This window comes from Simochromis diagramma, unplaced genomic scaffold (assembly GCF_900408965.1).
Source record: "Simochromis diagramma unplaced genomic scaffold, fSimDia1.1 OVJJ01000483.1, whole genome shotgun sequence".
Taxonomy (NCBI): Eukaryota; Metazoa; Chordata; class Actinopteri; order Cichliformes; family Cichlidae; genus Simochromis; species Simochromis diagramma.
In genome coordinates, this window is record NW_024386835.1 from 899,791 (window position 1) to 922,888 (window position 23,098).

The window sequence follows — 23,098 nt, forward strand, 5'->3', positions numbered from 1 at the left end:
ATGATTGAATTTCTTTGGAAGAATGACGAATAGCCTTCCGGTGGATGCAAAGAATCATAAAAGCTTTTGCGGTTTTACTTGATGGTTACTGTTAATATGGTTTCTTTCTACCATTATTTGAGATATTACTGCTCACTGTTCAAAATGTATGAAGCCGGCAACCACTGATAATACAATGCACAATACAGTGGACATACTGCCACCATCTGGTGCAAGCAGCATGTTCAGGCCCTGCTCGAAGAAGCACATGTGCTTTCTTGTATAACTTTTCAGCTCTGCTCACCCGTTACACAAATAACTCAGCTGCTCTGCCTTTTCCAGAAAGCTCATGAAGATCTGTGTGAACAGACAAACAAATGCATTTTGTAACTAAATGGCTCATTTTGACTACTTAGGACACTCTCAGTGGCCACTTCATTAGGCACACCTGTTCAACTGCTCATTAAGAAAAATATCTAATGAGCCAACCACAAGGGCAGGAAATCAAAGCATGGGGACATGATCAAGAAACCTTGCTGAGGGTCGAGCAAAAAGGTATTTTAAGTGACTCTGAAGCTGACATGGATGTTGATGTCAGACGGGCCGGTCTGGAGTATTTCAGAATTTCTGCTGATCTGCTGGAATTTTCCCCACACAACCATATTTTGGGTTTACAGGGAATGGTCCAGAAAAGTGAAAATATCCAGTGAACAGCAGTTCTCTGGGTAAAAATGCTCTACTAATGCACGAGGTTAGAGGAGAATAGTCACTACTTTGAGCTGACATGAACTGAACAGTAACTTAAATATCCACCCCTCAGTAATACTCAATAATACTCAGTCTACTTGAGTATTGTTGTTGACTGTGTCCACCTCTTCATGACCACAACGTACCCATTTTCTGACGATTGCTTCCAGCAGGTTCATGCACCATGTCTCAAAGCTCAGATCATCTCAAACTGGTTTCTCAATGATGACAATGAGTTCACTGTCCTCTAACAGCTTCCACAGTCATTAAATCTTAATCCAATATAGACATGTTGTGCTGTGGTTAAAAACATGAGATTTGCATCGTGGATGTGCAGCTGACAAATCGGCAGCTACTCCGTGATGCTATCAAGTCAACATGGACCAAAATCTCTGAGGAATGTTTCCAGCACCTTATTGAATCTGTGCCATTAAGAATAAAGGCACTTTTGAAAGTGAGAGGGGAGTCCGACCAAATACTAGCAAAACTAATGAAGCGGCCAGCCAGTGTACACTGTCAAATTTAACCTGGAAAAAATATATTTTAGAAACTATATGCTTGTGTGTAAAAGTAGCTTTGAAAAAGTCTTGCACATTTAAAAACACACAATATTTCTACCTGAAAGTAGTGACCTGGAAGTATAAAGTAAAAAAGTAAGCCCAACAACGTATGGCTTATAGTATATATGAAAAATACTGGTGACCACCTGTGCTCCCCCTCAGCCTCCTAGTATACACACCAATGGCATCAATTTCAAAATCCTATGTTGCTTTGTTCTCAAGTTATTGCATTTAGAAGATTTTTAGAAAACCTACTCTGACCCCGAGGCCAAGGGCACTGAGATTTGAAGTCATCCAGTAATTTTAGAAGACTCACCTATGGTAGCAATTTGAAGCTCCTACTTCGCCTCATTCTCCACTTATCAGATTTATAAAAACTTAGCTGCTCACGTCGCTTGGCATCCTGCCTGCCCGGCAGGGTGTTGACAATACCCCATCAGTAAAACTGATTGTGACCTTGCTTTCCTCTATGCAGGGCGAAGCGCTGACGCTCTTACGTCTTACATTGAGCAAACACACCCACACACACATATGTAAGTACTGATTGTGTAACAGATCAACATATCAATAAAGAAAATTATCATTGATCTGTTTTACCTGTAAAGTAGGAAATATGCACAACTGGTAAATGCACTGGCTACAAGTGTTCATGTATACAAACATGCATAGTGTTCAGAGGCCGTTTACAGCGCACAGAAAATAAATAAATAAATGTAGCTACTAAATTTGACACCACCAGAGGCACATGTAGGTGTTTATGCTAAACTTTCTGATTACAGTATAGTAATAAAAGAGAGAGCCACATCTTCAACATATTAAAAAAAAAAAAAAACCAAAAAACATACTGCACATGGCAAAATAAGTCAATCTGTGTCTCTGCATTATAGCAGCTCCAGAACCTGCCTGGTAGTAATTCAATATTTACTAAATTTAGTGGAAATATTTGCTGTTTAGCTCCCAGGGGGTGTGGAAAAAAAAAATCCCTGCATCCTAATATGTTTGACTGTCTGCTCTGATATAAACCTTCCTCCCCAAGAGTCTCCAAGGCAACATTCAGTCAGCACTTAAGTCTTTTTCTGCATCACTCCAACACATTTTGACTTCTACAAGCCATCTGAAAATGTGACATGACAGACGCTTGTTAGACATTTGTAAAGAATCTGTATCCTTCACTCAGGTATTGTGCAGCTCGCCTCAACAGTCGTTTTGTTCTCTTGCTTTGATGTTATCAACACGGTGCAGGTTAATGTTTGCCCGTGCCTTGGTGCACCCCTACAAAAAGTGCGTTTGGATTTGAGCTGATTGTTTGTGTAGGCAGCGGTAATTATGCTTTGGTAAATGTAATGGAAGGATTTTTTTTTTTCAATTTCTGAGTGTTGCTGTTATTTGCGCATTCATATCTATCAGTGGTTATTATTGGCAGTAGGGGCTCTCTGGGGTTATTGCAAGCGTCCTTTGCTATTTCTGAGTGCGAATGTGGAGTCTATTTTTCAAGGTTGCCATGGAAACCATTGTATTTGTGGTGGCAGTGATTGGTGCTGCCGGCCAAGCAAGACTCTGCTATTTTTGTCGTGAGTCAACACATGATATGCACGCTCTCTCTCTCACACACAGACACACACACTCAGGTGAACATGCCTGAATACAGATTCAAGCAGACAGTTCCACTCGCACAGTGCACACATCCACACCGCATACCTGCAATGTTGATTCACTCATGTGTAGTGTTTGAGAAGTGCTGTGCATTACACAAGCATGTGTACGTTTCGCATCCTTCCTCAGCGCTACCAGGCATCTTGATACATCTTCGCCATGACAACAGTAGTAAATGCTGTCTATTAAATCCCTCCACCATAAACTGGTCATGTTTCCTTATGTTCTGTATGTTCTGCTTGTTCTTGTTTTTGAAGCATTGGCTGAAAGAAGCTGATGATGATGGTGGCGATTAACGTATAATCACTCAGTTATGTAACATACAGAAAATGATGCTACTGTGATTTATCATGTTTGCATTTGAGTTGTGAGGCCAAAGGACAAAAAATAGCTTTTTTTTAAATTTTTTTTTTTTACACATCCTGGCACAGTGATGAGCACGGAGCTGTAAATGATGCCAAACTTCTTACCGTAGCCACCTGTATGGGAATCTGTCAGCAGCAGTTTCTTGGTGAAATGGAGAATTCCTCAGGCCACAGGTCCAGCATATTTAAAATCTGCAAATTTGTAATGCTGTAAAAACACAATAACTCAATTCACAAATCTTCAAAAAAAAAGGTGCTTTGGTTAGAAATGAATCAAACAACTGCAGTGACAGATGGTGTAGCAATAAATACTATTTGCTCTTTTTTAAGTGGGTGACACCACTCCACTCTCAGCATCTTCTACTTGCCATAGTGCAATAAATACACTGATATGGAGGATGGGAGCAATAAACTAGAAAACCTCAATTCTCACAGCAACTAAAGCAGTGGCGTTATCATAATAGAGCTATTAGTGAGCAACTAGTTTAATCTAAAAATGCATGAGAGGTGCTGCAAATTAAAACATGCTTTTTAATGGTCAAAGAAGACATAATTTCCATGAAATGCAAATGTTATGTGTGTAATTATGGGAAACCTTACAAATGCAAATGAAAAACACCCCAGAACTCAGCAGCTTTATGCCCACTCCTTCAGTAGAGTAGCCTTATCCATAATAGCCCAGATTTCATTGTCCTCGGCAGACAGAGCAGTGAGGATGGACTCCATGTGAAAAAGATCACCGTGGCAACAGGAGTCCCAGTTTGAGAAGCTGGGATGGATGGAGGCTGAGGCCTGGCCTAATCAATCCTTCAATGTCTCAGCAAATCTTAGACTGGAAGGCGCTTTAATCTGTAGAATAACAAACTGAAACACTACAGGCTGACAACAGTAAATCAACTGGAAGAGGAAGGAGAAATAAGGGGCGGGGTATGAGAGGGAGGAGCATGAGCAAAGATTTATGAACCTTAACAGGTTATTTAGGAATCGTCTTTTCCAAGCTAGCAGTTTGGAAACACACAAACAATATTTTTGGTATGTTAGTGGTAGGTGACAGTAGGTTTCCTGTCAGGAAAGGTGACATGTTTTCCCCCTTCTAAATCCCCAGCAGAGGGACAACTTTTAAAAATGTGAAGCTCAGCTGTGCTACATCTGGAGCAGTCAGGGTGTAGCAAAGTAACCATCATGTCACACAGCAAGCAAAAATTGCACATCAGCAGCGAGTGGATTTTGCTCTGTACATTATTTAGGGAACATGTACAGTTAGCAAAGTGGCTTTCTGACTGTTGCTGCAGTAAATTTAACATAGGAAGTTGAGCTACCCTTTAAATAAAGCTAATATTTAAGCTCCCTGTGTGGTTGAATGTGAAGTCAGAGGACTGCCAAAGTGACTGCTGTTATCCTCTGAAGACCATCTTTACCAACTTTGTGACAACCTGGCTGAGACACACTAAAGCACTCGTTATTTAAAACAAATTTATAACGCTGCTGCAGTGGCATTCCTTCATTTTTGAAGACTCAGATTGAGATGACGGTAAGGACATTAGGACCCTGTGGAGACAGTAGCTCTGGTCCTGTTTCTCACTGCCTCCTGCTCCATCTCTGCAATGTGTGTGAGTGGAGGGGGAAGGCAGAGAGTGAGCTGGTGTCTTTGCAAGCATTTACATCAGCATCGTTTCAGAGAAATCTCTGCTGCCACAGCTGTTGTCAGCTAGGGAGAAGGATGCACAAGGCAGATCAAGGGATGGAGAAAGAAACAGGCTGTTACAGTGGGAAGTACCTCAGCAGCATTTTTTAAGGTACAGTGATTGATTTCCACTGTGTACCTCAGCAGTAGGAGCTAAACCAGGATTCCATCCTCAGACCCCAAAGCAGCAGACAGCTGCATCAGGAAATACTCTGATTCAGGTATATTATGCTCTCTGCCTTTTTATTTCTGTGTCTTCCCATCACACTCCCCGATCCTTACCACATTCTCCTCGCTTGTTCTCTCACGCCTCCTGTAATCTGCTCGTTGTGTAGCGCTGACTGCAACAAATTCATTTAAGCTACATTCTGATATACAGAATAAGAGCCTTGCTTATTATTAAAATGGGTGTAATGCATTAATAATTAAAACATAAACGAGCAGGTGGAAGGGAAAGGAATGGCCAAACCAGGCAGGAGGGTTAAAGTGAATTGACTGTACCCTTATGTGTGGTATACAGACGTTGCTCAGTGTGGGCAGTCATTCATAGGCGATGAGAGAGGTTAGAGCTCAGTATTTACTTGAACGTGGATTACTGTGACTGTAAACGTCACATCTGTGGCAGACAGAATTCATATCAGCAGGCAGCATGGTTTCCTTTATATGGCAACAGCCAACCATAGCTCTCTGTCTCTGTGCACAGGTAACATGCTAACAGCCTGCTCAACCTGTGAACATCCTTAGAATTTCTATTTGGAACATTAAATTAACTCATTCTAAATGATCAGGGCTTCCTCAGTGGAAGACATCACCCTCTGTACAATCACAGACCTACATACAGGCCTCCCAGAGTCTGTGGCTAGGTTTTGGTTTTTTTGGGCTAGAAAAGGTAGTCATAAATATGCAGGTTAACCACAAAATATGCATATATCTTTGAGGCAAGCGAAGTGCTCTCATGGCAGTTGTAGATGTGATGGAAAAGGCCTATTAACTAGTCAGTGATAGTACTGGTTTTGGTGAATTAGCTCATGTACAGACAGGATGTGTGCTTGAAAAGTATTTATACCTTCCTGCTGTTGCTGCCCGGGAAGAATAAGTCTGGATTTATCGTTGACCTTCTTTGCTGTAATATATTCTTAAAAATTAAACTGCTCTCCAATTTTTTCCCTTAGAGTTATTCTGATAATAAATATGCATTTTTTTCAGTATTATTATTTGGTTTTAGACGTGGCCTAACTCTACTGCATGATGACTTCTCATTTTTCATTCATTTTACTCACTCAGTTCCTGCAGCATGTTGCTAAAAAAGGTGTCAAATGTCCATGCCTTGAATAATGAATATCTAATAGAGTTAATTGGTTTGAGGGGTGGCTTTGAATTACCTTATCAGCAAGATCGCTTTAACGGAGATTTCAGAAGCTAAGGAGGATTTTTAAAAAACTTCATCTAAGTGAATTAATTTTGATGGTAGCTGGGGCAAAAAGGGAAACTCACCATGGAAGGATGAGTTCATATAACTGATATTTGCAAATTAGAGTTCTCTCATGACACAGTACACACACAGGCAAACATCCACTCACAGATATTTACCCTCTCTTCTTCTTCTTCTTCTTATTGTAGGGTGGGTCTGTGACTGATGAAAGACAAGAAGGCTTTTTAAATGGAAAGGATTCAAAACATCTAAACTTCCTGACATCACAGCAACATCTTCTGGACTACGGGGCAGCTTTTTACCTCATTTTCAAGTCACTGTTTTCTGGCCACATTCCCCTTTCTTTGAAGGATGGGTGATGGGCCTGTGACTGACTCTGCCCGCCTGCCTCGTCCCACCCTTCAATGGAGCCAATGTGGAACTCCTCCCACACACCTCCACAGCCTACATCCAACATGTCTGCCTCCTCTCTGCCTGAAGGCTGGGCTCTGTCCCAGTCGCTAGCCCTACTGGCGATGCTGCTAATGGATCTGTTGGCTGTGGTGGGTAACGTCGCTGTCATGGCGGTCATTGCCAAGGCCCCGCAGCTCCACAAGTTTGCCTTTGTCTTCCACCTGTGCGTGGTGGACCTTCTGGCAGCCCTGGTGCTGATGCCCCTTGGCATGCTCTCGAGCCGCGCCTTCTTCGGGGAGGCCCTGTGCAGGAGCTACCTCTTTCTCAGTGTGTGCCTAGTCAGTGCTGCCATCCTCTCTATCTCTGTCATCAATGTGGAGCGTTATTACTACATCATACATCCGATGCGTTATGAAGTGAAGATGACCATTGGCCTGGTAGCTTCGGTGCTTGTAGGGATATGGGTAAAAGCTCTGGCCATGTCTGCTCTGCCACTGCTCGCTTGGTTCCTGCAGGGTGGAAAAACTCCTCTTTTGGAGAGTAGCGGGGTTGAGGGAGGGGGTGGCGGTGCCGTGCCACCTCCCCCGGCTCAGGGTCACAGGCGCTGCTCACTGCACTGGACAGGGGGAGGGTCAAACCGTTTGGCCTTCATGGTCCTCTTCACTCTGGTGTATTTTCTGTGCCCACTGCTGGTGATTCTCGTTGTCTACTGCAACATGTTTAAAGTGGCCCGGGTGGCTGCCATGCACCACGGCCCACTGCCCACGTGGATGGACACACCTCGCCGCCAGCGGTCAGAGTCACTCAGCAGCCGTTCTACAATGGTTACGAGCTCCGGGACAGGTACTGGAACTGGCAGAGGAACTCCACAACGCCCTTTTGGAGGAGGGAAGGCTGCAGCAGTGTTGGCAGCAGTGGGTGGGCAATTCCTTTGTTGCTGGCTGCCCTACTTTACTTTCCACCTGTATTCAGCACTGGCTGCCAGCCCTCCAGCCACACTGGCCTCTCTGGAGGAAGTGGTCACCTGGATTGGCTACTTCTGCTTCACCTCCAATCCCTTCTTCTACGGCTGTCTGAACAGACAGATCCGAGAGGAGCTGGGCAAGCATCTGCCTTGCCTGTTTCGTCGAGCGGGGATCGAGGTGGAGGACAGACTGCCCAGCCGTGAAGGATCCATAGAGGAAAATTTCCTTCAGTTTCTTCAGGGCACCGGCTGCAACTTGGATCCTCAAAACTCTCACAGCACTTCCAGTCCTAAGGGTGAGGCCTGCTGCCCTGTGGCTCAGTCACAGCCAGCCGAGCCGGCACATGCCATACCCATTGATTTCCGTATCCCAGGACAAATTGCAGAGGAGACTTCAGAGTTTATTGAGATTGAACAGGCGAAAAACAACCATATATATACAGACAGCTGACTTTTCAATGTCTCTATATTTTGAAAAATACGTTCAAAGAAACACAGTCTTTCAGGAAAACACGTTTCTCTATTTTTTTCTTGAAAGCTGTCCACCAGGTAGCTAAATTCATTTTAAAGACTAATAATTGTATCTTTGGATCACTGCACTTTGCCTCATCAGTTTTCATCCTTGTTTTTGAAAACAATCATGGTTGAACAGTTAAATGCAGATGTACAAACTTTTGCTTGCGAACAGGGAAGTTACTGCTTTATTTAAAAAAAATAAATAAAAGGCTGTATTTTGGCCTTCGGCTCAGCCCTGTACAGTAAATGACTCACTGAATTGCTATTTATGTTGTTTAAGCTTTTTTAATAGATGAAAATAAACATTAATTTGGTGTTTGAGTCTCTGACGTTTTGGCAGTAAAATATTTTTGAGGAATTTCTTTTCATCTCAAATTAAGAAACACTTGCTTAAATACACTGGCTCCCTCTGAAATCATTACTTTAATATTGTGCAGTTACATCTTGCTATCAGAAAAATTACCCTAGTATACGAATACGAAGATTAAAAAGTTTTGTTGGGTTTTTTTGGGGTTTTTTTTACAAGACTTCAGCAAGTCATTTTAAACATTACTGCAAGAAAAGTAATGTTAAAGAACACAGCAATAAAAACATCATATTGAACAATAGTTTGGAGTTTTGTCAGTGACAATGGCAGCTTTAAGCCAATTCGATTACATTAGATGTGTACATATTGTGGCCTGACTGCTCATGGATTTGGTACAAGCTGTTTACAGACAAACTTTCCTTGGTGCTTTACGATGTAACTACGATGTTTAGGGTTACCCCCGCTTCCTGCCATGTGATGTATCTATCAATGTCTTTGGATATAAATTTAGATCTTAAAAAAATTAATAAATCAGCATTCGCTTGATGCACTGCTAAAAATTGAATGATGATTCTGTTCTCTACATTGTTTAATGTACTAAACTCTAAGTTATGTTCAGTAAAATTGTGTAAGGTTTGGTTGTGTATGTCAGTCAACACAAGCATTTTTTAAATGATGAGTTTAGGTATTTGTAAAAGAAGTGATGACAAGGAGGCCAATGTATTTTGACAAGTGCAGTAACTGCCTTCTTTGTGTTTTTCTGCTGTGAGATTTTAAGGAGAATACATGTGGATTGTTTTCTTTTTACTACCCTGATTCTCTTCAGGGTTTTGTTTTTAAGTACCTCAGTGCAGGAAACAATATTTCACTGTCTAATACGACCCCTGCACACTACTTTAATGTTGTGGGAAGAACAGAGCAGACAGAATTTGCTTGAGGTTTTTAAAAGACTTGGTTTTGCAGCTTAACTATGAGCTGAAATTGTATTTTATAGCGAACTGTTAGAGGGAGACGTGTGAAAATGACTGATTAAAATAAAGAGGCTTTCTTATGTATTGTGGAAACAGGGTTTTTAAGATATTTTTTCAGAGGGTGTTTTAGTGACAAGGCCAACTTGACACCTTCTTTTTATCACATCTAAATATCTCAAACTGTGAATGATGTTGAATGTTTGTGTTAGGTTTTGTTTTGACTTGTTCGGAGATTGTTTTTTAAGCTGTGGTGAAGATAAAGAATGACTTCCACTGTACAATGATATGAATGTGTTAAAAAAAAACACAGCTGAAGCTAAAGCGAGAGATACTGTTGTAATAAAGAGTTTCTATGTTTGTAAAATATTTTGGATGCATTCGCATAATTTAACCTACAATGTGGGGTTTCTGCCAAAATATTGGTATAAGTGCAATATACTCTTGCTGGCCACTTAATTGAGTACGGTTGTTCAATTACATGTTAACTCAAATATCTAATCAATCAATCACAGGGCAGCAACTCAGTGCATTTAGGTGTGTAGACATGATTAAGATGACCAGCTGAAGTTCAAACTGAATTTCAGAAACACACCCATTTGTAGGGTTTACAGAGAGTCCAAAAACGATCAAATATTCAGTGAGCTTCAGCTCTCTGGGTGAAAACGTTTCATTGATGTCGGAGGACAATGGTCTGACTGTTTCAAGCTGATAGGAAGGCAGCTGTAACTCAAAGAACCACATGTTACAACCAAGGTATGCAGAAGAGGATCATTGAACCCTGAAGCAGAAGACTTCACAGTTTTCACTCCTGTCTCCTAAGAAATTGAGGGTACATTTTACTCTTGATCACTAAAATAGTAATTCAATAGTAAATCAATATTTGCGGCATAGTTTTTTTTAATAATAACATTAACATTTTAGTGTTTTATATTACTGTACATGTGTGTGCCTTAATCCTTTGCATTGAAATGCAAAGAGAGATGGTGGGGGAATATAGTTCACAGTAATCTGAAGGTAAAAATCTTCAAAAATGAAAAAATTGAAATATTTTAGAGATACATGAAAAATGTGTCAATCAACCACTAAAACAATTTTTTCTGTTCATGAAAATAAATAAAAAAGTAATAATAATAACAATAATAATGTGCTTTAATATATATATATATATATATATATATATATATATATATATATATATATATATATATATATATATATATATATATATATATATATATATCCTGTTTCTATTTAATTGTTTTGCTTTGTTTCATTTGGAAGATGTGATTGCTCAACACGCCTCACACTTCTATGATGGACCTCAGTCAAACCGCCCCCAGCTTCGGCAGGCTCTGCCATCCCCATGGCAATTATTACCTAGAGACATTTTTCTAGGCTGTAGTGGGTGGTAGGAGGAGCTTATTCGATTGGGAATCCAACATGACGCCCCTATCTGTGACTTCTTAAAATATATTCTCTACACTAAACCAGATCTGACATTTGGTTTTGTTATGTTATCACAAACCATAGCACTCCTAGTGTGAATATGTCATGTTGTAAACTGGAATGACCCTCTTAGACTTTATTTGTTATTTATGTGAAATCTTGGGTTACTTTGCCTTGTAATATATCTAGTTGTACCATAACAACAATGTTATATTCTGTTAAAGATTCACATTATATTTGTCAACATTAGTTATAATCATACACATTATGCCCTTGCTTTTGCATTAACAGAAAGATCTGGCGTGTTGTGGTCCAGGACAGACACTAAAGCAGCACAGTAAAGGGAATTAATCATCATCCTAGGTAATCGTCTGCGAGTCATTTGATCAACCCACTCAAAACGGAATCTTGCACATGTTTTAACATGATCTACTAAATTATTATAAATCTTATCTGGTGGGTAATAAAGGTCAAAGGTTTGACGGCTACTTCCAGTGCAATGCAAAGTTCAATTCAACTTTGGGATGTGGTGGACTGGGAGACTTACTAGCAAGGTGTACCTAATAAAATGGCCAGCGAGTGCATGCCAGGAGCTAAAAAATGTGCTCCATCTAAATAATAAGAGGAAAATAACACACAAAACTAACACTGATAGCGTTTAATATATGGTGACTTTTGAGATATTACCAGTAAGAAAGTCATTTTAGGATTTAATTGCTAAATATTTCAGAACTTGTTTTAAATACAGCTGCTGAAGATAAGCTACTATCAAACGTTATCTAACCAGTGTGGAAACACATTTGTTCTTCTTTCACCGGGACCTTTGAACCCTCTCCCAGCGACTCCTTTGAACACAACACTTCATCCTTCTGTGGAGGAAACTGAAGTAACAGAATAACAAACCCACCCAAACCGAATATCACCCCTGGTAAGTATTTCCTAGCTAGAATTATTTAACTAATACTTATTTCTCTCATGGGTTAGCCATTTATGTCGTTTTTAAGCTAAAACGTAGGCTATTGACACTGCAGTTATCGTGCTTGAACTAACTTTGTACATTTCATAGTGGACAGTTAAGCTAGTACGAAGCAGTCGCGTTGTTAGCTATGTGAAACTCCTCGATAACGTGTTTACAGTCGGCGCTCTTGTTAGCTACTCTGCGGATGTATACGCACACATATTTAGAGCCCGTATATACTGTAACGAGCCGTCGTTGTTGCTTTATCTTTGTGTCAAGGTATTTCCTGCCACTTCCAGCTAACGAGTCGTCAACAATGTCCGTTGGTAAGTCGGCACCCGACATAGCTGTACTCAGATATACACGAAAAAGGAGTTTAGCTCTCCCTTTAAGTGTCTTATCACCAGAAACTCTGTCAGAAGCTTATTACATAGGTAAAAAAAAAGAATTTAACCTTATTGCAGTGCAATACATCACAAAACCTTGCCTCAAATAAGGGAAAACAGTAGCTGTTTGGTATTTTTATGCGTTAAATGTACTAATAGTACTAATATTTGAAAGCTTGTACCCCTGCTTGCTTTTACGTGGCCAAGGAGGAAGCTGTGAGGTCCTATTTGTGCCAACATTATGCTCACATTCATCGTGTCTTTTCGGTTATGCTTTGGTTCACCTTTAAAGTTGTGACAAAACCATTGTTACAAACTGATTGTGTCTGTGCGTTGATCAGCTGACAGGACAAAAACAAAAATGTGGCTGTGACTTTGCTTTCGTCATCCTGTTGCACTTCCTGTCATTTGACAGTGCGGCTTTGCAGCTGGTCTTGATGCGTCTTTTGATTGTGTTGTCTTTATGTGATTTATGAGTAATGGAGTCAATTTGTGTGTGCCATTGGATGAACTTGATCAGCTTTGACGTTGTAGGTGGAGTGAACAATATAGAACTAGTTCTCAACTGACACTGGTTATCAGTTCACATTCCTATATACCATCAGTATTTTGTTACAGTGGTGTGTGAAAGCCACCACTCATTTGTTTCTGCTTTGCTTCCAAGGAGCTAGACTTTCTTGTAACATGTTAAAAGTGCTCTTAAGCAATAGTTCTCCAAAGTTTTTTCTTTGGACTCTGGCTGCTTTTTCTTTAACTTATTTTGAATACAGTCTGTGTATCTGATCATATTCATAGGAATGTTTTTTGCTTGTTGAGCCATTGAATCGGAACTGAGAGACACTTAACTCAGGGGATGTCTATACATAACAGACAACTTTTATTTAAAGTTTTAAAGGTACTCCCCCCCCAACCTGGCATGAAAACACATAATTAGTTCACAGTTTGACAGCCCTAAAAATTGTATTCACTGAAAACTTGGCATATGTTGGCATGATGTGCTGTGCATCCTTAAAAAACTAGACTAATGGAGGATAAGCAAAGAGACTTAAAGAGCTATTTACAGCAGATGGACACAATCTGAAAGTGTTCTTAAGATATCCTAAAAATAAAAAATCCAGCAAAGACCCGACTTGAAAGATGCATTTGACCCTGCATTTGATCCGTATGCTGTTTGCTGGAGCCTCATCAAAAAGGTGGCTGTCACTAAGCCATTGTTAAGAAAGGGAAACAGGGAGAAAAGACTAAGACCTGACAATAGAAGAAGCAGTGCTATTAATAAAAACATTCCCTGGTTGTATTTTATTATAGAAAATACCAGTATAGACTATTTCAAAGTGTATATTAGCTCATTTGAAAATATGTTACTTTGTTCAGCAGGATTTTGTGTAATGTACACTGTCAAGATGCTGTTTAATAGATGTGACCAGACTAGGGGTTTTTCCTGTATGGCCTTGGTAAACAAAATGTTGCATTTCATAAGCACTGGTCTGAATAAGTGGGGGAAAAATCTCCTAAGCAGCCAGATATATGCTCACTGGTCTCATTTTTAACAAAGGGGTGTGCAAACAGAAGGCTTGACCAAGCAGCAGAAGCAGGGAGAAAACCAAAGAGTTTTCAGGTACTATGACTGCTTTCTGTTTCTTGGTGAGGCTTTAAGAATATGACTAATTTGTATTTTGCGAAGTAGTTAAGATATTCATCGGGTTAGTTATTTATTTTTTCCTTTTCAAAAGTGGGCCTGTGTGTTTTAGGCTTTTCTGCTGGTGCTGCCGCACCAGATGGTAAGCAGTGTCATTAAAACCTGGGTGAGCTTTCAGGAAAAAGCCTGCAGAAACCCTGATATAAGCTTTTATTTTTTCCTTACTTTGCAGACACTTCCACTTCAGTACCCAAATAAGGTTATCTTTTAAAGATATTATTGTAAAATTAAGTGTTTGTTGTACAATGTACTAGTCTTTTTTAAAAGCTTTATCAGTTTCTGTTTTGCTTTTAGAGTTTTGGTTAGATACACTTGAATATGTTACTATCACATGAGTTACTTGGATGTAACTGTTAGATATAAAGGGTTTACCATGTAAAAAGCAAAAACTTTTCACACACATGTTTTTTAAACTTTTGAAAAGAAGGAATAGAAATTTTCATCCAGCTGCATACAGTTTTCATGCCACTAGATGGGGCTCTTTGCTTGTTCTTAACAACTCTCTTTGTATGACTATTCTGGTCCATAATATAGTTTCTTCCTAGTTTTGGAGAATTGGATTTACAGAATATTGAAATTGAATTCTCAAGTTGAATAATTGCAATCACTGATTCAGCATTGTGTTTAAAAGCTAAATTAGCAGTGACATTAACATTACTAAAGCATAAAATATGCAGTATTGAACTTATAAAATATACCAGTGTGATTATTAACTGTGTAAATTTCCAGTCTGTGAAACTTTCAACAGAAAACACTTTAGTTTGCAATTTAGTGATGTGTGTATTCAGAGCATGAACACTAGTAAAATTTAAGATTTTTTTTAAATCATTGACCTGCTGTGTTGACTTTTGGATGCTTGTGTGTTTGCTAAACTTTTAAAAGAGTTTATGATGTATTGTAATTTTGCTCCTCAGCTACAGGAAGTAAGTGACAACGAGTCATTAATGCACTGTACTTGTCACAGGTTGTACCACAGCCTCTAGCTGGGCAATAGCTGTCACTATTTATAATACTCCATGTCAGGCGGGCCTCTGTCCGTGCGCGCGCCTGTGTGTGTGTGTGTGTGTGTGTGTGTGTGTGTGTAAGCTGTCCGTCTCCCCTCAGAATTTTCCAGCAAAGAAGACTGGGAGCTCATTGGTGAGCTGGTTATCGTGCTTATCCACAGAGTACCTTCTCTGTTATTTATTTTTTTAGTTACTTGCTGTTCATCGCGATCCTTTGTTTTTGCTTCTCTTGGATACACTGCATGTTTTAATGATATCTATCTAGCTGCTATTTTTAGAAGAGTGGAAAAACTTTTGTCCTTCGCTGACCTAGGCGCTCAGCTGGCTCAGCTGCAGCTGATCTTCTGGCTTGCTAGCTGTCATGCTAGCTACACTCTTTGATTTCCAATGCCCTCCTCTGTGGCCGCTTTTCCCTGTGCTGCCTACAGGAAGCTCCTTCCCTGGTTGCTAAGGCAACCGAGGACGATGGCCCCCAGCAGGAGTTGGGGAAGCCTTGGGCTGTCTTTCAACTCGGCGCTGTGCAGTGTGCCTGCTGACCCGCCGCTGACTGGGAGGAGGAGCCAACTTTGCAGAGGAGCTTCGCCTGGCCCAGTATGGGTCCTACCGTCCCACTGTCCCACTGTGAGACAGAGCTCCAGCATCAGAGCTAGTGCTCCTTTCTCCCCCTGCTGGCCACTTCAATGCTCTGACCCACTGTGCTCGACTAGTAACAAGAGCACAGGCGGCAAGATGTCATCTTCTTCCTCCACCTCCTCCTCTAATGCTGCAAATGGACAAGGGAAGCCTAAGCCTAAATCCCCGATGCACAAGAGGGGGAGCCTGCAGAGCACCACCAGCCCTGGTGAGTGTGGGTGAAAGGGTGGGTTTGGGGGGTCCCAAAGAAGAAATGGGGGAACATCTTACGTGGATGTGGAGTCAGAAAATTACACATGTGCTTGTGCAATAGTATTTAAGAATTCATGCTGCTCTCAAAGAGCAATGAGAGGGAAGTGGAGAATTCTGCAACTCTAGCTAGTTTTTTTCCGCCTGTAAATTGATTTGAAGCTTCCACCCATGTTGGATACGTTCAGCATGTGTGCTCTTGTGTGTAATACACCTCGCTGAATCGATTAACTGCAAAGAACATTTTCACAAAACTTCAGATGAAATTGATTATTTAACAATTGCTATTCTAGTTTTTTCAGTCAGACGATTACATAGTGTATGAAACATCAGAAAGTATTGACTAGCGCACATGAATGGTTCTCGAAGCCAGATAACAGTGTAAAGTCCAGCAGGGTTGTGCAAAAGAAAAAAATAATAGTGTGTACTTTGATAAGAAGGTAAAGTTCAGGTGCAGTGTATCATTTGTCATAACGAGGCACCGATGAACAGGCTTTACTTAACTTGTGAAGTTAATGTTTTGCAGATGAGTGTGACAGTGTAATGTGCATCGTCTCAAAAAATAAGAGCGAAATATAGATTTTTGAGCATTTATTGTCCTCTTTTGCACAGTGAATATCGCTGTTTATATACACATTTCTGACTGTCTGTGTATTATTGTCGGATTGTAAAGGAATGTGAGGAGTTTGTGGGCCTATTTACCCGACCACCTTGCACAGTTTCTGCTACAGTTTATCAAAGGTCTGCAGTTTATCAGCTTTGCACAGAGCAGTGGTATCAGTTTATCTTTCAACTGCAACTCTCTCTCTCATTACAAGTTTCTGATAGATTGTTCTCTCAGCATCCCAGATAAAAAAAAAACAAAAACACATTTAACATTTTGTGTGTGTGTGTGTGTGTGTGATGGGATAGATGAAAATTATTGTGCTTTTATGATTATCTTTGATTTTAATGTTAACTGCTCTTTCCAGTGAGAAAAAATCAAGTTAGACCTGCAATTTATATGTGAAATGAATTGGTTCCTCAGGGTGCTGCACAGCACAAAAGTCGAGCATTTGGAGGGATGCAGCAGCAGATCCTGAGGAGTAACTCACGCTGACACACTCCTTACAGTATTTGCTGAGGACGCCTGTCTTTGGTGCAGTAATAAATAACTTATAGGTCTCTCCAGCCATGCAGTCATTCAAGTCCTCTCAATTAGCCGCTTGGCTGAGCCTTGTGCTCTCCCAGTCTGATAATATGGTCCATTATGGTCCATCTGACTACATTTTTATTTTTGCCTCTAAACGACTGTTCTCAAAGTCAGGTCATGGACTGAAGCTCAATATTTGCATTGTTTCTTCTTGTAACCTCAGCAGAAATAGTTCTCTTATCATATTTTCCCCTCTCACCAAACACATCTCTCCAGCACTGATGCACCCCTGCATACTTGAAACAGTTCTCTTATGCAATGGTTTGAGTGGATTTGCTGGTGTAAACATTGATTAACCAACCAGCTTCCTGGAGGAAACTGCCTCTGCCTGTAGGCTCTGCAGCTCTCCCACTGGACTCTGGCATAAAGCAGAATATGTAATGCCCAGTTATATGACGTGATATGTGGAGGTTATTAAAGTGTCTGTCAGAGCAGTGCAGGGAATTCCTCTCACCAGTTTGGATCAGCGCTCTTCTTCCTGTATGCAGCCTTCTATCTTTATTTTTGGCTCTAACTTCATACAGGCTTTTGCACATTTTACCTGCAGGCTGTCTGGTTGTCTAGCTTGATGCTTTTGTCGAGGCAGTTATTTTTGTCTCTTGTATGTATGATGGTTTGTCAGCTCAGCATTTCATAGGTGTGGGGATTGCTGTCTTGTTACCTGGATTTAACATTAGTTTTGTGCCGTCTATATAATACTGGATAATGTATTTCTAGTACCCATTTATGTCAGTTCTTTTAATTATTCTAAAAGATATGTTTGTTTGTTTTTAAATTGCACTGTACCCTCGAACCCCCCCAAAATACTGTATTGGTTATTAATGGGTGGCCACTGGCCTGCGGGCACCACATTAATCTGTATCTTTTATACTCTCTACACATCGTGCTGCATGCTGCAGTTGGATGGTTACCGTATTTCCTCCAAGACTCTGGCTGTCTCCTGTTCTGGTTCATTATTAAGCAGATATACTGCTTGTGTCACAGCATGTCTCTTGTGCATCTGTCTTCAATTTATGTGCATTCTTACCCCAGGTCACGTGAGCTCTGTGCCGTTACCCCTGACTGAGGGGATTTGCTGTAGTCCTTACTGAATCATTATCATATCTACTCGTCTCCCTGTGGACTTTAACCCAGCTGACTGAAAAGCACCGTGCCTGTTCACCTCTTCTCACTCCCACGCTCTGGCCCTGCAGTAGACAGAAACACGTGACAAGCAAATACTGGGAGAAAACCAGAAAGTTGGGTTTTTTCAGCAGAGTTGTGTTTTGATCTCCTACTGAAAAGATGTCAATGTAACATGTTTTTCAATGTCAGTCCTACAATGAATACGCTGAATAGCTTCAATTTAAAGTGAATTTGTTTAGAAAAAACAGATTATTTTTATTCCGTTTTTTCTCTACACTTTAATACTCAATATTAAAAATGTTTCTTTGCTTTTCTTTCTAACCACTAGAGGGAGGCTTGGGAAAATACAAGGCAGCCCATCAGTTTGAAACAAGCAGCTGGTTGTTAGGGTCTCCGGTCTGTGGCTGTGCTGCCCTCAGACATGACTGAGGACCACTTTGCTCTGTGTTTGGTGGAAAATTCCAGGGCTTTCTTTTGCTATGAATAGCTCAGCTGCTTCCCATGTTAGAAAGGGAGCGTCTCAGTCCTGGAAAAGGGATTTTGGAGAGGTAGGAAGTGAGGCCTTGAAAACTGTCACACCAACAGGTGGGCCTGTTGTTACCAGATAGCGAGTGATATCATAATATCTGTCCAGGCAACCCACCCCATCCCACTCCACTCACACAGACACACACACAGACACACACAACCCCGTTCAGCTATCTTAGTGAGGACCTTCATTGACATAATGGTTACCCTAACCCTAACCATTAAAAATGAATGCCTAACCCTTACCCTAAACTAGAGATGGACCGATCCGATATTACGTATCGGTATCGGTCCGATACTGACCTAAATTACTGGATCGGATATCGGAGAAAAATAAAAACTGTAATCCGATCCATTAAATATCACGAAAGCACCTCACAAAACTTGCAACACGCCGTAACTCACCTCAGAACGTTAGCACTCGGAGCAGTATGCATCACGTGATAAAGCAGCTGCGGCATGCGGGACCTGTCGGTGGTCTGGATAGCATGTGGAGCTTCGCTAGCAACCGGGCATTTCATCTCTGACAAAGTTATCCCGAGAGAAGTAAAGCAAGTGTGTAAGTCCATCTCTGAGTGTTTGTAAAGCATTCCTGCTTTAAGCTTAACAAGCGACTGCCTCTTCTTGCTGCTACTTCAATCATGAAACTGCTTAACGATCAGCTGATCGGCTTTTCTGTCGCAAGTCCGTGTCTCTTGTTTGCTTTTGGCCCACTTTGCACCAGAAAGAGGAAACCAGCGGCTGAACAACAGCAGCACGTTTAAGCTTGATCAGCTGTTGTTAGAATTTATTTAATATTACTTTCTACACCAGGATCTTTTTCTACGTAGCTGACGGCTGTAACTGTGCAGGGGCGGATCTAGCAAAGTTTAGCCAGGGGGGCCGATAGGGCATTAACAGGGAAAAGGGGGCACAAAGACATACTTTTCTTTCTTATTCTCATTTAAAATGTCGAGCTTTTAATAAATAATTATCCAAATCTTACACCCAAAGTTTTAATTTGATGTAAAATGAATAGAAGTCAATTACTGTATATAGTAACTATTAAGTCTAATATACCCTAGTAAGCTATAGTACTTTTTCCTTTGGGAAGGTACCATCTGTGCAGTCTGCAATTTTGTTGAAGAAAGATGTTGAATCTATTTAATATTTCTTGAAAAATAATTGATTTCTGTGCATTTTTTTTCACACTGCATCAAATTAAGGTTGATTACGTCGATTAAGCATCATGAGGTGGAGCGTGAGGGGTGGTTCCCCATTTTTTATTTATTTATTTTTGTTGTTGCTGGGAGTTGGAACCCTATTAGTTAGGTTGCTTAATATTTACGCTAAGTACTCTTTAAAATACCAGAATAGGGAGGATGGTGTAGGTTTAAGTTTATTAGATTGATCAGTATTGCTGAACTATGAAATATTTTTTTTTGCATACAGGTATAACAGAATAGCTTTAGTGTAGTTGTTGTTTTAAACTTGAGTATGAACTTATACAAAATGCAGCAAGATATTTAAAAAAAACAGTTTTGTTGATTAAAAAACACTATATCGGATTCATATCGGTATCGGCAGATATCCAAATTTATGATATCGGTATCGGTATCGGACATAAAAAAGTGGTATCGTGCCATCTCTACCCTAAACCTAACCATAACCTAATTGTAACCCTGACACTAAAACCACATTTTGAGCCTCAAAAAGGCCTTCAAACTTGTGAGGACCAGTGAGTGTGTCCTCACAAGTGACTGCTGGTTCTCACAAGTATAGTAGAATGCAAATTTCGGTCCTCACAAAGATAGCTAGACAGGAACACACACACACACACTCACATAGAAACACACAGAAGATTGGTTTGTTTCCACTCTACCATTTCTCACTCGGGTGCTCTGCTGGCTGACAGGCTGTACAGATGGTTATGATGGGTTGTATTTCAGTGCTTAAGTACAGTTAAGCATGCTACTTTGGTCTGTCTCTGCTCCTGTCGTGGCTTCCAATGAAGATCCATTTTCATTTAATCCACCTCATTTGATCACACATGAAGCAGCATCAGCTGATGTTTCAGTCCTTCACTGACTTCTTATTGTGTTTTAACCTCAGTGACTCATTGAATCTCTCACCCACCCCCTCCTGTTCATTTAATGATTCTCCAGATCATGTTCTAAACTTTAATTAGGAATATACTCTCACACTTGCAACTCCACACTGATGTTTCTCACATTCCAGTTCATTGGTCATCTCACACATAGAAAAGTCATTTGTTCAGTCTGACAGCTGGCCAGTTTTCCACATTTCTGATATCTTCATGTTAAACTATTCATCTTTAGTTGATGTCAGAACATATAATAGGAACTTTTTCCTTTTGTTGTTATATTCTTATCACACCGCAACTCTTTCTTGCTTTGAAAAAATAGATTCCGCTATACAGCCTGAGTCAGGTTAGTCGCAGTTGTTTTAGTTTGCAACCATTATTTGATACAGTAATGAAATATTAGTCATTAAAGCAAACAGTGCACAATTGGCCAGAGTTTAATCTTTAATCAAACTGCTGTATTTATAACATCCTTTTGTGGAAGCTCTGCCAGCAACACAAGACACTAAATCACAGCTAGAATTGCGAGTTTTCAACAGTGCGCAATTCATTCACTCCAAAGCAAAGAGAGCAGTCAATGTGCATGGAAACGGATCAAAAGCTTTCTTGCTTAGCCATGGCAGGGAAGCAGTAGTCCCTTTATTGTCTCTGGCTTTGATACTTCACACAGTTTTTGTCTCAGGGTTGGAATTGTGAGCTCTTGATGTCCGAGCAGCGCTAACTGCAGAGGGTTATATGTTGACACTATCAAATGACACAGTGTTCCTTTTAGATATTCCGATATGGTGAGAAGTGCACTGACAGCGGTGACAACAACAACTGTGGTCTGGATAATCACAGAGGGTCAAAATGAATGATGTGAATACGTGTGCCTTTTTTGGTGTGTGACTATTAGTGTTTACATGTGCTGCTGTGGGTATGCAACATGTTTTGTGCACAGTTTGGTGTCTCGGGCTCCAGAGAGAACTTATTGTTTTGAGAAGATTCCTGATGGACGGGGGGGATGGGATACAAAAACAGCAGTGCAAATGCTGGGAAGCAGTTTTATTTGCATGTTCACCCTCTTTCATTCACACGGGAATGCTTGTGCAATTGTGTCAGCTCTCTTTTTCTTCAGGGAGAAAGGGAGTGAAAAATAATGCACAGCGACTCCCCTGTGCTGTTAATTAGTCTCCAGGGAAAGAGATTTGCAGAACACAACAGATGATGTAACTGCAGAAAAACTCAAGCTGGGGCTGAAAAAGAAAACATACCTCAGTGCTTGTGAGAAATGTGACTTAACAAAAACCACTGGACATATAGTATGTCTGAATTTAATTCACACAAGGCTGTAGGTGGTTTCAGCCAGCAAGCCTCTTAAATGATTCTGTTGTAGTAACACAATCAGTGGCAGAACACATTGCCATTTGCTGTTTACAATGGATGTCCTTCTTGTTTTTAAGCTCAGAACAGAAAGTCAAAGGAAATATTCCACAAGCCAAAGGCCCGAAGGTCAAATAAATCAGGACTGGTCAACTTACTCTCATAACATTTTTACCTTCTTCAGTCAGCTTCTTGATAGGTTCATGAAGATGAGATATCACCTATTTGTACAAGAAATTTAACCGTCAAGTCTCCAAACAGTTGGAGTGTTTCCATTCAAGCATCTAAATAAATCTCATATACTTTTGCTGTATTAAATTTGCAATATTGAACTCCATCAACCGTGTTGCTTAAGTCCTATTAGGTTATCATAGACAGGTAGACAAAATAAAATAATAAAGAAATATAAATAGTAAGACTGAGAATGTGCAAAAGACAATACAAGCAAGTAGTAATGGCAGTTGAGTTGAATAATTCTGAAGGAGAATCAGCTTGATTTAATTAAAAGTTTTTGAAGACTTCTATATGAGGCTCCTCATCTGTGCTTCAGGTTGCATTATATAACAAACACAAATTTCAAATTCAAATTTTATTCATCACACACACACAACCATGCACAGTATGACATGAGGTGAAATTATTATTGCTGTGCAATTGCCCAACCATTAAATGACAGTAAGAATTGACAGTAATATTTACAGATTACTACAAAACATTTACAGATTTTAACTTAGAAATTTACAGTAAAATTGTTCAAAATAGTTTACATAAGAAATTATTAATAAAAAGAAATTATAAATTATAAGAAGTTTGCAAAAAGAAAAACCAGAGTGCGTGTGGAGATGTAACGTCTGTGGGAGAG

General features: G+C 40.2%; 2 protein-coding genes across 5 annotated transcripts in view; both read left to right on the plus strand.

Annotated features, from left to right (window-relative positions):
- Positions 1–4,760: 4,760 nt before the first annotated feature.
- LOC120731590 (G-protein coupled receptor 61-like) lies at positions 4,761–9,177 on the plus strand. Its single transcript, XM_040028674.1, has 2 exons — positions 4,761–5,209; positions 6,609–9,177. The coding sequence occupies exon 2, from the start codon at positions 6,825–6,827 to the stop codon at positions 8,226–8,228; it is 1,404 nt and encodes a 467-aa protein (XP_039884608.1). The 5' UTR covers positions 4,761–5,209; positions 6,609–6,824; the 3' UTR covers positions 8,229–9,177.
- A 2,608-nt stretch (positions 9,178–11,785) lies between these two features.
- Positions 11,786–23,098, plus strand: part of LOC120731591 (AMP deaminase 2-like) — a 34,063-nt gene continuing 22,750 nt past the window's right edge. For 2 of the 4 annotated variants that reach the window (XM_040028675.1, XM_040028676.1), the window contains exon 1: positions 15,493–15,905. In XM_040028675.1, coding sequence (XP_039884609.1) covers positions 15,530–15,905 — 376 coding nt within the window. In that variant the 5' untranslated portion in view covers positions 15,493–15,529. Of the gene's footprint in view, positions 11,946–12,017; positions 12,302–15,492; positions 15,906–23,098 lie in introns of those variants that run through there. The other 2 variants (XM_040028678.1, XM_040028677.1) reach the window with 2 other exon arrangements.

Coding starts and splice junctions, on each gene's coding strand:
- LOC120731590 (XM_040028674.1), top strand. CDS start 6,825: ATGGAGCCAATGTGGAACTCCTCCCACACACCTCCACAGCCTACATCC.